This window comes from Bufo bufo, chromosome 2 (assembly GCF_905171765.1).
Source record: "Bufo bufo chromosome 2, aBufBuf1.1, whole genome shotgun sequence".
Classification (NCBI taxonomy): Eukaryota; Metazoa; Chordata; class Amphibia; order Anura; family Bufonidae; genus Bufo; species Bufo bufo.
In genome coordinates this window covers 136036319-136053925 of record NC_053390.1, presented here as the reverse complement: position 1 = coordinate 136053925, position 17607 = coordinate 136036319, and the positions used below count along the sequence as shown (strand labels likewise).

The 17607-nt window shown below is 45.3% G+C and overlaps 1 protein-coding gene across 1 annotated transcript; it reads left to right on the top strand.

The window, feature by feature from the left end:
• Positions 1-1561: 1561 nt before the first annotated feature.
• On the top strand, positions 1562-16965 carry CETN3 (centrin 3). The gene is made up of 5 exons (XM_040420195.1): positions 1562-1672; positions 5483-5618; positions 7754-7868; positions 13187-13378; positions 16750-16965. The coding sequence occupies exons 1-5, from the start codon at positions 1656-1658 to the stop codon at positions 16791-16793; spliced, it is 504 nt and encodes a 167-aa protein (XP_040276129.1). The 5' UTR covers positions 1562-1655; the 3' UTR covers positions 16794-16965.
• Positions 16966-17607: the final 642 nt, after the last annotated feature.

Here is a 17607-nt window from a genome sequence, read left to right as displayed (position 1 = left end):
GAGTTCTAAGGTATCGTTCTGGAGGCAGATTCCTAAAACGAGTAGCCAGACTCCTTACATAGAGATCAAAACTGTCCTCATGGCGTTCTCGTGAAAGACACTCCAGGACCTGAGTATTTACTGCAGTCTCTATAACTGGAGCAGGTCTCTTCCGCTGCGTCTGGAGAGGCCAAGCTGGGTCCAATTCCATTGGAGGAGGAACACTGACATGGGACACACTGGAGGCTCTCCCTTCACCACTGTCTGGAGGAGGTTGGGATGCTGGACCTTCATCCTCACGTGCACTGGAGTGCTGCTCCAATGTCTCCTCAAGGTTGTCCTCCATTCTTCACAAAAAACAAGACAACATGTTAAATATGATGTATCTAACTTTAAACATTACAAAACACATAGTCATATCCTCATTTTTAAAGGGGTATTCCCATCTTAGACAATAGGGGCATAGCGCTAGGTTATGCCCCCATTGTCTGATAGGTGCGGGTCCCACCGCTGGGACCCGCACCTATATCGAGAACGGAGTGGGGAGCGCTGTGGCTGGAGGACCCCAGATTTCCCGGGGTCCGTCCACCACCAAGCGCTAATCCCCGCCTCTCCCATAGAAGTGAATGGGAGCGTGCCGCGCATGCGCAGCCCATGCTCCCATTCATTTCTATGGGGCAGACTGCAATAGCAGAGCCATTTTCGGCGGCCCCATAGAAATGAATGGAGAGCGGCTGAGCATGCGCAGTGTGCTCTCCTTCACTTTTGGGGCACAGTTCTCGATATAGGTGCGGGTCCCAGCGGTGCCAAGCACAGCACCATTTCCCGAGGTACCACAGAACAGAACCAGAGTTTGAGAAATGTTTTTTTTTTTACAGTAAAAATCTATTTCTGAAGTTATTACCTGAAGTAATAACTGCGGCTCATTGGAGCCAATACACTAGCGCTCGCTCCGTACGGTATTCACACCAAGTATTATGCAAATCAACTTCGGATGTTTCATCTGAAGGCAATTCGCTCATCCCTAGTACAGTCCCATGTAAATCACATCCCTCCCCTCCCTCTGGCAACGCCAATATACAGTCCCATGTAAATAGTATGATTTCCTCCCTCCAACCCACTTCACAATACAGCCCCATGTAAATAACCTCTCCCCTCCCTTCAGCACCTCCAAAATACAGTCCCATGTAAACATCTCTTTCCAACACACAGTCCTATGTAAATAAGATCTCTCTCCTCCGGGTCCTCCCTTCAGCCCATGGCCCCTGCACATCCCACGTCATTACCCGGACATGGGGCTCTTCTCTTCTGCCGCCGAGGTCCGCGCCACCACGGTGACGCCAGAGCGTCACTGGATACACGGATGGGCGGGGCTATAGTGTGATTTCCCCGCCCCCTGCACCTCCAGTTCATTCCGTTACTCCAACCCAGGCAATACGTTACTACTATAAGTACGGCTTTTCAGCCAATCAAAACTAATTCTTTGAGATGGACAGGCCTAACAACCAATTACAACGCAGAGCCGTTTTCCAGCCGCTCTGGTTTCTAAGGGGAAGTGATGAGGTCTTCACCAATCACCTACCTGAAACATTGTTTACTGGGCGGGCTTACGGCCTGGCTGTCTGTGGGCCCGGAGTGTCTAGGTTTCCAGGCCGGACAGCGGTGAGAGAGGAGCCATGAGCCTGGCTGTGAGGTAGGACTGGTTGCCCGGAAGTCCAGCTGGACCAGGCTGTGCGGCTGGGGGTGATAGTAATGCCCCCTCCTCACCACCAGAGCCGGGGGCACAGGGCTATTCTCATCGGTTATTCTTTGTGTAATGAAAAGTTCTGACATTTTCCTATACATTTTCTTTATCAGTTCCTCAGGAATTTCAAGATCTCTGCTTGCTGTCATTTAATAGGGACCTGCTTTATTCACTCCCAGCTAGTAACACTTGATGGAGGACTGCCTGTAGTGATCAGCGCTGTGAGGGCACGCGGTGACTTTGTGATTTTACCCCAAAATACAGGGGCCCTTGGCGGAGCCGCACTGCGTGGTCTCACCCTAAGAGACCCCCCACCTATGGGACCATCACATGGCCAGGATGTATGTTTATCTGCTGGAAGTGAAAGAAGGTTTCTATTGAATGCCAGCAAGCAGAGATCTTAGAACCCAGGAGGAGCCGATAACATTTCATTATACAAGGAATACTGTTCTACAGGCTTTACTGGAGGTTTATTTAAAGGGGTTCTCCGGCTTTTAAAGATATTTTACTGATTACTGTGTCCCAATCGCCGGCGTTCACGATGCAGACCGCAACCTCTTGTGGTCTAGGGCCTGGGACGGTGGGATACAGGCGGCCAGATGCACACACATCACTGCGTCACGACAAAGGTGGGAGCCATGACTTCATCATGTCCGGGATTTACTACCTCATAGGCCTCAGGCGGGGCATTGATCGATGGGGCAGTGAACTAGCGGCTCCCAGCAGATGTAGCAGGGCTGTCTCCATAGACCAGGGGTACTCAACTAGTTTTATTAAAGGTCCACATACCTGGGTCTGCAGTCAGGTGAGGGTCTGAGCTGAATGCCAACAGTAAAGATGCCATGCGATCATGTGATCCATGCGCGTGGGGGCGCTCTGAAGTTCTAGTGGAGCGCCCCGGGTAAGTCCCAGAATTAGTAATGGCCACATTAGTGCCCCAGTAAGAATAATGCCCCCAGTAAGAATAATGTCCCCATTAGTGCCCCCAGTAGGAGTAATGCCCCCATTAGTGCCCCCCTTCTCTGCATTCACCTGGCTGCGGTGAACATTCGCTGCTGACTGCAAGCTCAGGACCGGTGCTCCAACGTGATGGCGTCTTGTAGGTCCTGTCCTGAGCTTCTAGTCAGCAGGGAGTGTTCTCCACAGCGTCAGCAAATGGAGGTGGAGGTACCGTAATTATTATTATTTTTTTTACTAGCACAAGTAGCGGTGGAGGTAAAGGCTGTACTAATGGGCGTTCCATGATGGAAGCGCTCATTAGTAAGGGTACTTTCACACTTGCAGCAGGACGGATCCGACAGGCTGCTCACCCTGTCAGATCCATCTTGCCACTACTTCGCCCTGCCGCTGCTCCGTGCCCATCTACTATAATGGGGATGGGGGCAGAGCTACGGCGCAGCACGGTGAGAGGCCGCCAGACTAAAAGTACTACATGTCCGACTTTTTCGTCTGGCGGCCTCACGCCGTGCACTTCCATGCTGCGCCGTAGCTCCACTCCCGCTATAGTCCATGGGGAGTGGCAGTCCGGCGAAATAGCGGCAAGACGGATCTGACAGGGTGAACAGCCTGTCGGATCCGTCCTGCCGAAAGTGTGAAAGGAGCCTAACAGTCCTTACAGGAAAATTCTGGCACCGGCAAGGGAACTAAAATACCAGCCTTGCTGGTGAACTACTGGCCGGGTGGCAACCCAAGCCACAGAACAGACATATGATAGTTTTGTTCCGCATCCAATTCCCATTATTGGGGGATTGGATGCGGACCCCTTAATTACAATGGGGCCACAAGAGATGCAGACAGCAGATGGAGGGGGCTGTCTCTATAGACCTATAGGCCAGCAGATGTAGGGGGCTGTCTCCATAGACCTATAGGCCAGCAGATGTAGGGGGCTGTCTCCATAGACCTATAGGTCAGCAGATGTAGGGGGGCTGTCTCCATAGACCTATAGGTCAGCAGATGTAGGGGGCTGTCTCCATAGACCTATAGGCCAGCAGATGTAGGGGGCTATCTCTATAGACCTATAGGTCAGCAGATGTAGGGGGCTGTCTCCATAGACCTATTAGACAGCAGATGTAGGGGGGCTGTCTCCATAGACCTATAGGTCAGCAGATGTAGGGGGCTGTCTCCATAGACCTATTAGACAGCAGATGTAGGGGGCTGTCTCTATAGACCTATAGGCCAGCAGATGTAGGGGGCTGTCTCCATAGACCTATAGGACAGCAGATGTAGGGGGGATGTCTCCATAGACCTATAGGTCAGCAGATGTAGGGGGGGTGTCTCCATAGACCTATAGGTCAGCAGATGTAGGGGGGCTGTCTCCATAGACCTATAGGACAGCAGATGTAGGGGGGCTGTCTCCATAGACCTATAGGCCAGCAGATGTAGGGGGGCTGTCTCCATAGACCTATAGGGCAGCAGATGTAGGGGGGCTGTCTCCATAGACCCATGGGTCAGCAGATGTAGGGGGCTGTCTCCATAGACCTATAGGGCAGCAGATGTAGGGGGCTGTCTCCATAGACCTATAGGCCAGCAGATGTAGGGGGCTGTCTCCATAGACCTATTAGACAGCAGATGTAGGGGGGCTGTCTCCATAGACCTATAGGACAGCAGATGTAGGGGGGCTGTCTCCATAGACCTATAGGCCAGCAGATGTAGGGGGGCTGTCTCCATAGACCTATAGGCCAGCAGATGTAGGGGGGCTGTCTCCATAGACCTATAGGGCAGCAGATGTAGGGGGGCTGTCTCCATAGACCTATAGGGCAGCAGATGTAGGGGGGCTGTCTCCATAGACCCATGGGTCAGCAGATGTAGGGGGGCTGTCTCCATAGACCTATAGGTCAGCAGATGTAGGGGGGCTGTCTCCATAGACCTATAGGCCAGCAGATGTAGGGGGCTGTCTCCATAGACCTATAGGGCAGCAGATGTAGGGGGCTGTCTCCATAGACCTATAGGCCAGCAGATGTAGGGGGGCTGTCTCCATAGACCTATAGGTTAGCAGATGTAGGGGGGCTGTCTCCATAGACCTATAGGCCAGCAGATGTAGGGGGGCTGTCTCCATAGACCGATAGGCCAGCAGATGTAGGCGGGCTGTCTCCATAGACCTATAGGTCAGCAGATGTAGGGGGGGGCTGTCTCCATAGACCTATAGGTCAGCAGATGTAGGGGTGCTGTCTCCATAGACCTATAGGCCAGCAGATGTAGAGGGCTGTCTCCATAGACCTATAGGTCAGCAGATGCAGGGGGGCTGTCTCCATAGACCTATAGGTCAGCAGATGTAGGGGGGCTGTCTCTATAGACCTATAGGACAGCAGATGTAGGGGGGCTGTCTCCATAGACCGATAGGCCAGCAGATGTAGGGGGGCTGTCTCCATAGACCTATAGGTCAGCAGATGTAGGGGGGCTGTCTCCATAGACCTATAGGGCAGAAGATGTAGGGGGGCTGTCTCCATAGACCTATAGGTCAGCAGATGTAGGGGGGCTGTCTCCATAGACCTATAGGTCAGCAGATGTAGGGGGGCTGTCTCCATAGACCTATAGGTCAGCAGATGTAGGGGGGCTGTCTCTATAGACATGAAGTTTATGTTTAAAGTTATACATAATGATTTGTAAGAAGAAGAATAAATCCTTTGGGGTCTTCTTCAGTGATGGTGACGTCCTCGGCAGTTTGATTGAATATCTGGATCTCAGTATTCTTTACCCCTGGTAGCTGCAGTGACCTGTGGATGTGATATGTGAATAATTTGTCCTCATCTTTTCTACCAGAACGGATTTAGTAGTTGACAAAACAAAAAAGAAGAAAAAAAGAGAACTCACCGAGGAACAGAAGCAAGAAATTAAAGATGCATTTGATCTGTTTGATACCGACAAAGACAAAGCCATAGATTATCATGAATTAAAGGTAATGACATGACGGCAAATAAATGTCTGATGAGTGTAGCCCTCACCTGGGACTTACACCTGTTTCCAGTAAAGGGGTCTCTTAAGACTCGCCCTGACTGGTCAAGCTAGGGTCGGGCAATGTCAAAAATATTTCCATGATAAAGATATATATCGTGATAAATACCCATTTAGAAGAAAAAACTGTTGGGGTAACAAGGAGATGTTAAAACTCTATGGGGGTTACAACTTATAGCCCCCATATCGTATAATGTCTACTTGTGGCCCCCATACAGTATAATGTCTACTTGTGGCCCCACAATAGTATACAGTAATGTCTCCTTGTTGCCCTCTTAGTAGGGGGCATCAAGGAGAAATTATACTGTATGGGGGCCACAAGGAGAAATTATACTGTATGGGGGCCACAAGGAGAAATTATACTGTATGGGGGCCACAAGGAGAAGTTATACTGTATGGGGGCCACAAGGAGAAGTTATACTGTATGGGGGCCACAAGGAGAAATAATACTGTATGGGGGCCACAAGGAGACATACTGTATGGGGCTTATACAGTAAAATGTCTCAGTGTTGCCCCCATATATTATAGTAATATCTCCTGTTCCTCACTATTTAATGAGGCCTGGGCACATGGATTTAGAAATGAATGGGTCTGCATTCGATCCGCAAAAAATGCGGATGGAGACAGAAAATACGTTTGTGTACATGAGGCCTTAAAGACATATTTGGATGGACATTACATATAGTGCTGCTAAACATACAGGGTAACACAGCGCCACATATGTCCCTTTTACATCCAGTGACGTCTCCTCTGATGTAGACATTCTCTTTCCTCATCTTCTCCATTCAAAGATCAGATCGCCATGAGTTTGGTACACAGACATCATAGATTCCTCACTTTTTTATCATCCTCCCCCTCCTGGTGCCCCAACACTGTCATCCTGTTGCTACTCCCAATACTGTGCCCAATGTGTGCCCCAATGATCATTAAAAATAGTACAGCTATACAGATAATCCTCCCATAGTAATAGTGCTCCCAGACTGCCCTAAGTAGTACTAGTGCCCTCTACAGTACCCCCAATAGCAACCCCATTAGTAGTAGTGCCTTCCATATTGTGCCCAATAATAATGCCTCCACAGTACCCCCAATAGCAACCCCATTAGTAGTAGTGCCTTCCATATTGTGCCCAATAATAATGCCTCCACAGTACCCCCAATATCAATAATGCTTCCATAGGGCATAAAGCACCTCCATTTATATAATGCTCCCCTCCCTGTAGTATAATGTTCCCCTCCCCGTAGTATAATGCCCCCCATAGATATAATGTTCTCCCCCTGTACTATAATGCCCCCTTATATAATGCTCTTGCCCCCTCTAGTATAAAGCCCCTATATGTATTGCCCTACCCCATATATAAAGCTCTCCCCCTGTAGTATAATGCCCCTATATATGATGCTCTCCCCTTGTAGTATAATGCCCCCATATGTATTGCCCTACCCCATATATAAAGCTCTCACCCCTGTAGTATAATGCCCCCATGTATAATGCTCTCCTTCCCCACTACTCCACGTTGTCCATCTGTGATGCAGGCCACAGGGCCTTAGTTTCTATTTTCACGGACAGACGATCACAATGACATCACTGCAAACTCCTGTACCAGGTCAGGGGTCGTGTGATGACGTGGTCATAGGCCTGTGTCATCATGCCCATCCGGCACATTTTAAAGTGATGCCCTAACACCAGTGCTGAGATGTCCCACTGCCTTTCAGCCGCCTCTCCTGAAGCTTTCACCATTGCTTAGCGGCAAAACAACAGGAAATAACGTTCTCGCTCATTGAGACTTACATTTTCATGTGTTTTTTTCCTGTGTTTCCGCACCAAAACCCACACGTTACTTGGGAATTTTGTTGTGGTTTTGCCCCAGAGGGTGAAATCTGCCCTGAAAACCCGCACAGTTGACTCGCACAGACTGTATCGCAGTGCACATTTCCCACACGAAAACCTACTTGGAAAATCAGCGCGTAATAGGCGACACGCGCACATACTGTAACTGTCTGCGATAACCAGGTGTGATCGTGTTCCCTTATGTGTGCGCTAATCCAGGTGAATCGCTGGTCCGACATGTTTTGTGTTCGCTAGGTGGCCATGCGAGCTTTGGGGTTTGATGTTAAGAAGGCAGATGTTTTAAAAATCCTGAAAGATTATGACAGTGAATCAACAGGCAGGATTACGTTTGATGACTTCAATGAAGTTGGTAAGTGCTTGTTTCCTATTGGCCATTTTACCTGTTTAACCCTTTAGATCCGGAGGGTCTTTTCTTTCTAGGATTACCGTGTTTTTGTTGTGTTTTTTCAAGCTTTTGCTAATGGCTCACAACAAAATGCATTGAAGGCTATGGACACCTTTGTTACTGACATGCATGTACTTTTTGCTGAAAGGCATCTTTGCAGTAGAGATTTTTTACAAATGTGACTTTTCTAATGGACTTCTTTTGAAGCTTCTTTGTATCACAGTACATAACAAGCTTCGCAGTGCCATTCACAGTGAAATCCATCTGACTACTCCGTCTCCAGTATTATCTTTTAAGCTGATTTATGACTATTTATTTACGATCGTCAATAACACCAGTCACAGACATTTAACCCCTCAGATGCCGTGGTGAAATGTGACCACGGCATCTTGAGAGCTAAAAAGCTCAGGAACGCACGCTCCTAGGGCTGCAACGCCTTTCCCTCGCTGAGATTGGAGAAGAATTTCTTTAGCAGTAATAGACCTAAGCCTGTACAAGCAGATGGCAACACTGCATTGGATTATATTGAATCTGATGATCGCATGCTGTTAGGCCCTTGAGGGCCTAAAAATAGTTACCCCCTTTCCTAAAAAAATTAATAATAATAATAATAATAATAATAATAAAAAAATATATATATATAGATATATAGATATATATATATATATAGAGAAGAAAAAGTCCAGTGGGAGCACCAGCCAGCATGTGGGTGCAAGGTCCAACGCAGGGTAGCGGCAATCCCCAATGGTATAGAGAACAAAGAAGTAGGACTGCACTCCAAGATAGTGATAAAATCAGCAAGTGGTTTATTCACCCATAATATGGCAAGTCTTGCGACGTTTCGGCTCACAAGAGCCTTCCTCAAGGATGCTTGAGGAAGGCTCTTGTGAGCCAGAACGTCGCAAGACTTGCCATATTATGGGTGAATAAACCACTTGCTGATTTTATCACTATCTTGGAGTGCAGTCCTACTTCTTTGTTCTATATATATATATATATATATATATATATATATATATATATATCATAGACATTGCCACATCTGAAAACGCCCGTACTATTAACCTCTTACGGACATAGGGCGCCCTGATGTCCCGGTACTTAAAGGATAACTGTCACAATTAGACCCTAATTTCAATTTTCATATATGTAGTTACTAATAACATGATACTCCAGAATCAGTTACTATTAGACTGACTTACCCCATATTAAATAAGATTCAGCCCTTAGAAACCAGTCTGCATAAAACTGCAATTTCACTATTCAGTTAAGATGGCCGCCACTGCCCTCACCCTGAAGCTAATCCCGCCTGCCCTCACTAGCCAGTAACAATAGCCCCCCAAAAGTGTCAGTAACCAGAGCCCTCCTGCCTAAAGGGTTAATCTCCTGCAGCACAAAGGGGTCCTCTTACCACATGTTGCTTTCATTTGTACACTGAGCAGATGGCAGATCTCCCTTCCCTGGTCTGCGCTGCTCCAACTCTGCATTCTCCAAGTCTGCTGAGTGAGGGAGCGTCTGCCAAGCGCAGGGACAGGGAGAAGTGCACACAGCCCAGGCACTGTTATCAGCTGCTGGGGAGGACCTGGCTTTAATCATGTACTTACAGTCCCTGGATGTCAGTAATGTGACCCTGCACGCTGCGTGCTCCGTCTATCAACAGATAGACAGACCATGCCTAGCAACCCTATTTTAAGCACAGGTAAACGTAGGCAGTACAGAGAACAAAAATGTGGAATTAAGGGGTAATTGAATACACAGTGAAAAGTTGAAATAGGGCCACCAAGGTGATATTAATCACCACAATCCAATACTCCCAAAAAAAAAATACCTGTACGCCCTGTGTATTTCCGATCACCGCCGCGTGGCAAGCTGTGATCGGAACTGGGTGCCTGCTGAAATCAATCAGCAGGCACCCTGGGTCAATGCCGAGGGGGGGTCCTGTGACCCCTCCCTTATCGGCGATCGCTGTGGATTAACCCCTTCTATGTCGCTATCGCAGCATAGAAGGGGTTTGTGTTTGAGGGAGCGCATCGAGTCCCCGCGCTGCTGTGGCGGGGACTCGATATAACAGAAGGCAGCCCGATGCCGTGCAGAGGCTGCCCAATGCCTTGCATGGCATCGGGAGCTGCCTTCTACGGGTGCCGAGGAGATCCAGCCTCAGGCTTGGTCTCCTAGGCAACCTGTTAGTGTATGACTCAGTGTCATACACTAACAGGCAATGCATTACAATACAGATGTATTGTAAAGCATTGCAGAGGGGATCAGACCCCCAAAAGTGAATGTCAGAAATAAAGTAAAGAAAAACAAAGTTTAAAAAGTGGTTTTAATAAATTAATAAAGTAATAAAATTAAAGTAAAAAAAGGGGCTTTCCCCTTATTTTATAATAAAAAACTGAAAAAAACCCCACAGATATTAGGTATCGCCGCGTCCGTAATGACTGGCTCTATAAATATATCACATGATCCACCCTGTCCGATAAATACCATAAAAAAATAAAAATAAAAGCGATGTAAAAAAAACCCCATTTTTGTCACCTTACATCACAAAAAGTGCAACACCAAGTGATCAAAAAGGCGTATGCCCCCCAAAATAGTACCAATCTAACCGTCACCTCATCCCGCAAAAAATGAGCCCCTACCTAAGCCAATCGCCCAAAAAAAAAAAAAAACTATGGCTCAGAATATGGAGACACTAAAACATCATTTTTTTTGTTTAAAAAATGCTGGTATTGTGTAAAACTTAAGGGAATAAAAAAAAGTATACATATTACGTATTGCCGCGTCCGTAACAACCTGCTTTATAAAAATATCATATGACCTAACCCCTCAGGTGAAAATAAAAACTGTGCAAAAATGTGTAAAAAAAAAAGCTATTTTTTTGTCACCTTACATCACAAAAAGTGTAATAGCAAGTGATCAAAAAGTCATACGCACCCCAAAATAGCGCCAATAAAACAGTCATCTCATCACGAAAAAAATGAGCCCCTACACAAGACATTCGCCTAAAAAAATATGGCTTTCAGAATGTGGAGACGCTAAAGAAGAATTTATTTTTTTAATGCTTTGTTATGTAAAACTGAAACAAATAACCCAAAAAAGTAGTCCTATTTGGTATTGTCGCGTCCGTGACAGCCTGCTCTATAAAAATACCACATGATCTAACCTGTCAGATGAATGTTGTAAATAACAAAAAATAAAAACGGTGCAAAAACAGCTATTACTTGTTATCTTGCTTCACAAAAAGTGTAATATAGAGCAACCAAAATACATGTGTACCCTAAAATAGTGCCAACAAAACTGCCACCCTATCCCGTAGTTTACAAAATGGGGTCACTTTTTATGGAGTTTCTACTCTAGGGGTGCATCAGGGAGGCTTCAAATGGGACATTGTGTCAAAAAACCAGTCCAGCAAAATCTGCCTTCCAAAAACCGTATGTCATTCCTTTCCTTCTGCGCCCTGCCGTGTGCCCGTACAGCAGTTTACGACCACATATGGGGTGTTTCTGTAAACGACAGAATCATGGCCATAAATATTGAGTTTGGTTTGGCTGTTAACCCTTGCTTTGTAACTGGAAAAAAATTATTCAAATGGAAAATCTGCCAAAAAAAGTGAAATTTTGAAATTGTATCTCTATTTTCCATTATTTCTTGTGGAACACCTAAAGGGTTAACAAAGTTTGTAAAATCAGTTTTGAGTACCTTGAGGGGTGTCGTTTCTAGAGTGGGGTCATTTTTGGGTGGTTTCTATTATGTAAGCCTCGCAAAGTGACTTCAGACCTGAACTGGTCCTGAAAAAGTGGGTTTTAGAAATTTTCTGAAAAATTTCAAGATTTGCTTCTAAACTTCTAAGCCTTGTAACGTCCCCAAAAAATAAAATGGCATTCACAAAATGATCCAAACATAAAGTAGACATATGGGGAATGTAAAATAATAACTATTTTTGGAGGTATTACTATGTATTATTAAAGTAGAGAAATTGAAATTTGGAAATTTGCTAATTTTTCAAAATGTTTGGTAAATTTGGTATTTTTTTTTATAAATAAAAATGAATTTTTTGGACTCATTTTACCAGTGTCATGAAGTACAATATGTGACGAAAAAACAGTCTCAGAACGGCCTGGATAAGTAAAAGCGTTTTAAAGTTATTGCCACATAAAGTGACACTGGTCAGATTTGCAAAAAATGGCCTGGTCCTTAAGGTGAAATATGGCCGTGTCCTTAAGGGGTTAAAATATAAATATATTAATCGAGAATAACTGGAAAAGAAAAACAACAAAGCCGATTCAGCATTTTTGTGTTTCTTCACTTCCCAAAACAATTAAATAAAAAGTGATCAAAAAGTCATACACACCCCAAAATGTTATCTGTAAAACTACAAATGGTCCCGCAAAAAAATTTGCTCCGTAGATGTAAATATAAAAAAGTACTGAGGGTCAGAGTATGGTAATAAAAAGAATAAACATCGTTTTTTCCAAAGTTTTTAATCTTTTATTTTTTTTCAGTGTGAAAACACAAGAAAATGTATACAAATGTAGTATCTCTGTAGTCGTACGGACTCAGAAAATGAAGGGCATAGGTCAGTTTTACGGCATAGGGAATGGTGTAAAAAAAAAAAAAAAGAAAACAAAAAAAAAATGTGGCTTTTTTTTTTTTTTTTTTTCCAATTCCATCCCATTTAGAATTTTTTCCAGCTTCCCACTACATTGTATGCAACAATAAATGGTGCCGTTAGAAAGTACAACTTGAAAGTACGGTAGTCTTCACGGCTATGTGAATGGAAAAATAAAAAAGTTATGGCTTTGAGAAGCAGGGAATTAAAATGGAAACATTTTCCGGCATTTAAGGGGTTAAATATACAGTATATATTTAGGGTGGAATAAAGCTTTATTTACATGATCTCTTAGGGTGTCTATAGGAAAAGTACTTGCAAGCCATTGCTCACCGCTAGACCTATAAGGCCTGAATGGAGTACGCTCTGCCACTTATAGCGGTCTCAAAAAGCGAAAAAAAAAAAAAAAGTTTTTGCAATATACGAACTTTATTTATTCCTTACCAACACCCTATTGGCAATGTGTCTCCCCCCCACTGTACTTTGTGTCCCCCCTGCACACCTGTCGTCCATTAGCTGACCATTTGGGGCAAGTAACTGGTTGCAGAGGTGACGCCGCTATAGAGGATGCAGTTGGTGTCCATATGAATGACGCCTCGGCCTCTAGGCAGTGAGTCACCTGGGAGAAATCAGTTTGGTATGTAAAGTAATTCTATATCCTCTTGTGCTCTAGTGACAGATTTAATATTGGACCGTGATCCCCAAGAAGAGATGCTTAAAGCCTTTAAATTGTTTGATGACGATGATTCAGGAAGAATAAGCCTGAGAAATCTCCGTCGAGTGGCGAGAGAACTTGACGAGAACATGACGGATGAAGAGCTGCGAGCGATGATTGAGGAGTTTGACAAGGATGGTGATGGAGAAAGTAAGTTGACTAGGAATGGCAGCGCTCTATACACAGTCCTATAAAATATCAATGTGGCCTGAGAGTGGGGAGGAGGCAAGGTGAGCACCCACCAGAAGCTGGGGTGCTGATCGCCACAGTCACCTGCAGGATTAGGGCCTGTTCATAGGTCACAGATACGCCAATTTTTGTGGAGTGAAAAAAATAAAAAAACTGCAAATTTTTTTGTGCAAGTACAGTTACTCCGCCTTCTTCCCAAAAAAGGGCACGCGGGAGGAGGCAGGGCTGGCAGCCCTCTCTTTATCTTCATCTACGCCACGTTTGGGTGCACTGACAGTTCAGGAGCAAAGACTCTCAGATGCTGCACCCAATTACTAGGCGTACGACTCGTCCTAAATCAAGCGCAGCCTCCGGCAGTGTGCCTGGCTGTCATAGAGTGGGCTATGATAAATCTGCCCCCATGTTTTTACTCTGTGCGTACTCATGCACACGCTTAACATGTGACGGAGTCCAAAAGAGTGTCCCCCACCTCCAGCGGCTGTTTGAGCAGGTACTGGAGGGGACGCAGCGCAATTTCTGAGCAGCTGAAGAGACACTGGTAACCTGCATCTGCTCAGAGGGGACCAAACATGGCTGTCAGCTGCCTTCTGCACAGCGTAAACGCTCTGTCGTGGTGAGGGTCACCTTCCTGGACTAGTTGGACTAATGTACATTCTGGTTCTGTCATTTTTTCAGTGTGCGGCGAGGATCCAGCATCTAGGGAAAGATTAAAGGGGTTGTGTCACTTCAGCAAATAGCATTTATGATGTAGAGGAAGTTAATACAAGGCACTTACTAATGTATTGTGATTGTCCATATTGCTTCCTCATTTTTCCATCACAGTATATACTGCTTGTTTCCATGGTTACGACCACCCTGCAATCCATCAGTGGTGGTGCTCGTGCTTACACACTATAGGAAAAAATGCCGGCCTGTCTGGTGGCCGAGACCGTGGGACCACACATAGGCTAATGCTTTTTCCTATAGAGTGCAAGCACGACCACCACTAATGGATTGCAGGGTGGTCGTAACCATGAAAACAAGCAGTGTATAATGTAATGGGAAAATGAATCCTGCCAGCAAAGGAGACAATATGGAGAAACACAATACATTAGTAAGTGCCTTGTATTCGCTTCCTCTACATGATAAATGCCATTTGCTGAAATGAGAAACTACCTTTAAGTGGGCACAGTACGGGTGGCGTATCCCACTGAATGTCTATACGGTGGGATACGTTCCAACTAGGTGGGATACATTGCTGTTCGGGTTCGCCGTGTTCGGCCGAACTTTGGGTCAAAGTTCCGGTTCGGGACTCGAACTCGACCTGAACTTGAGCCCGAACCCTATTAAAGTCAATGAGGACCTGAACTTTAGTGCACTAAAATGGCTGTTTAATAGTCATAGTAAGGGCTAGAGAGCTGCATAAGGAAGCAAAATGGGGGTAAGAGCAGGACAGTTGCCCTGGAAACAAATGTGGATAGGGAAATGACTTAAAAAAACATAGAATAGAAGAAAATAAAAAATAATAATCTTGAACTAGGAGGCGGAGGTCAAAGTGGAGTAGGAGGTTGAGGAGGCGGTGGATGCGGCGGTGGTGTAGGTGGAAGCCGTGGTGAAGGAGGAGGAGGAGGTAGCCTATTTTTTTTCCCTTTATTTTTTTATAAATTTGGGAAGACCCCAAAATATTGGGAAATAGAAAAGAGAATGCAAAGAGAAAGTGCGCTGCAGTATAACCATGGCTGGGTGCGGCCGGTATACTTGTCTACTCAGCACAAGGTACGGACAAGTCCTGTGGCATCCATGCCTGGTTCCCCGAACTAACAGACGGATTAACTATATTCATTTCCCTGTCACGTATAAAGTGCACGTGTATCTCACACCAAAAATGGGTATATGTCACCGGCCAGACTAACAGTCAGATTAACTATTATATTTTTGTGTCAGGGGTACAAAAATGGTATATTGCACCCACAAAAAATCACTATAGGCCACCCACAAAACAAATAGCCAGATTCCTAACACTCTCTCTCACTTCAGCTGCTTCCTGTCCCTGCACTACTCAGAGCTGATGGGCGGTGCTACACGTGATCCAGCTTGTATAGAGCCTGGGTCACATGATGCACCGGCCAATCACAGCCATGCCATTACTAGGCATGGCTGTGATGGCTTCTAAGTGCCCACAGTTTTAGAAGCTTGTTGATTGGCTGCCCTGCAGCCTTCAAAAGCTTTATTAAATGCCTGAACACCAAACTCGAACCCGAACTTTTCCGGCAACTTTGTGGCATGTTTAATTTCAACATACCTGATCCTATGTTCTCAGAGAAGGAAAGCTGCTGCTGGAGGAGTCTGGCAGCAGATTATACCCGTCTCCCTACCTATTTCACAGCGCAATCTGCTGCCAGCACCATTGTGATTTTTAAGCACGTTTGCTCGTTCACCGGGCATTTGGAGGCAGTATTAGAATGCCAGATGATCGCTAACGAGCATTCATAGGAACGCTCGTTAGCGATCATCTGCCAGAAAATCTGCCCGTCTAAGGGTACATTCACACTTGCGGCAGAGGATTCCGGCAGGCAGTTCCGTCGCCGGAACTGCCTGCCGGATCCGTCAAAACGCATGCAAACTGATGGCATTTGTCATACGGATCAGGATCCTGATCCGTATGACAAATGCATTGAAATGCCGGATCCGTCTCTCCGTTGTCATCCGGAAAAACGTATCCGGCATTTATTTTTTTCACATTTTTTGCGGTCTGAGCATGCGCAGACCGCAATGCCGGATCCGTTTTATCGGAACACTCGGGGCATTAATGCTCGTCAATGGGAAAAAATTCCAGATCCGGCATTCCGGCAAGTGTTCCGGAATTTTGGCCGGAGATAAAACAGTAGCATGCTGCGGTATTTTCTCTGTCCTGAAAAGTCAAAATGACTGAACTGAAGACATCCTGATGCATCCTGAACGGATTGCTCTCCATTCAGAATGCATGGGGATAAAACTGATAGGACGGAACTCAATGCCGGAAAAGAAAACCGCTAGTGTGAAAGTACCTAATACACTCTTAAAGACTCGAGCTGTTCCTTCCGATCGGGGCCAAATCTTTGCTCTTCATCTGAGCCATATCAAGACTAAAATAAAGCAATGTTTTGGTTCAGCCACCTGATATCTTGAACAAACTCTAGTGATCTCTTCAGATAGTGACCTGTCTTCAGTCTAATCCCGAGTGTAGACCTATTCTTACCACCTTCCCAGGGGTGACAGCTGTTCTCCTACCTTCCCTTGTGTCGTTTTGCTGGGGAACCTTACTGCTTTAGTTTATTTTACTAAGGTTACATTTTCCTTTCTTTTCTCTTCAGTAAATCTGCAAGAATTTATCTCCATAATGACCGGTGATGAATAACCAGGAGTCAAGATCGGCGATCGCTTCCCTAAGGACCAGCATCCATGTTAACAGTCTGTGTTTGTAGCATATTATGTCAGATTGGATTTCTTCTCAACTTTCCAGTGTACTTTGTTTTGTTGTAATATATTTTTTTATGCCGCCGTGAAATTAAATCACATAGAACTTTGTATATATTTGTCTGTGTCTTTACGTCCCGATTACACGATTTAGGACACTGATTATTTCAAAACGACATATAAGCCGGTTCATAAACTGATATTAGGAACACGTAAAAATTCCCTAAGGCCTCATGCACACAACCGTTGTGTGTTTTGCGGTCCACAAATCGTGGATCCAAAAAACACGGATGGCGTCCGCGTGCGTTCCGCAATTTGCGGAACGGCACGGACAGCCATTAATATAACTGCCTATTCTTGTCTGTAAAACGCAGACAAGAATAGGACAGGTTATATATTTTTTTGCGGGCAACGGATGCGGACCAAAACAACGGTGCATGAGGCCTAAATCATACAGACAGATAATTATCCAGCATGAGAGCAATCATCCGATATCACCATGTGTGGACAACTCGTATGATCATAGCCAAAAGAGTCATTAGAATTATTCTGGTTTTACAAAGTGGTAGGAATTATTACATTCAGTAATTCATATATTTTAATTCACTTTTATTTAATACACGTTTATCAGGCATAAACAAAAAAACGTACAATTTAGTCGATAAAATGTGTCTTTGTTCTAAAAGGATTGTGTTCCCAGGACTGCTATAATGCTTACAAACCCAGGGGGCTGTCCTGACCACCAATCAGCCTAT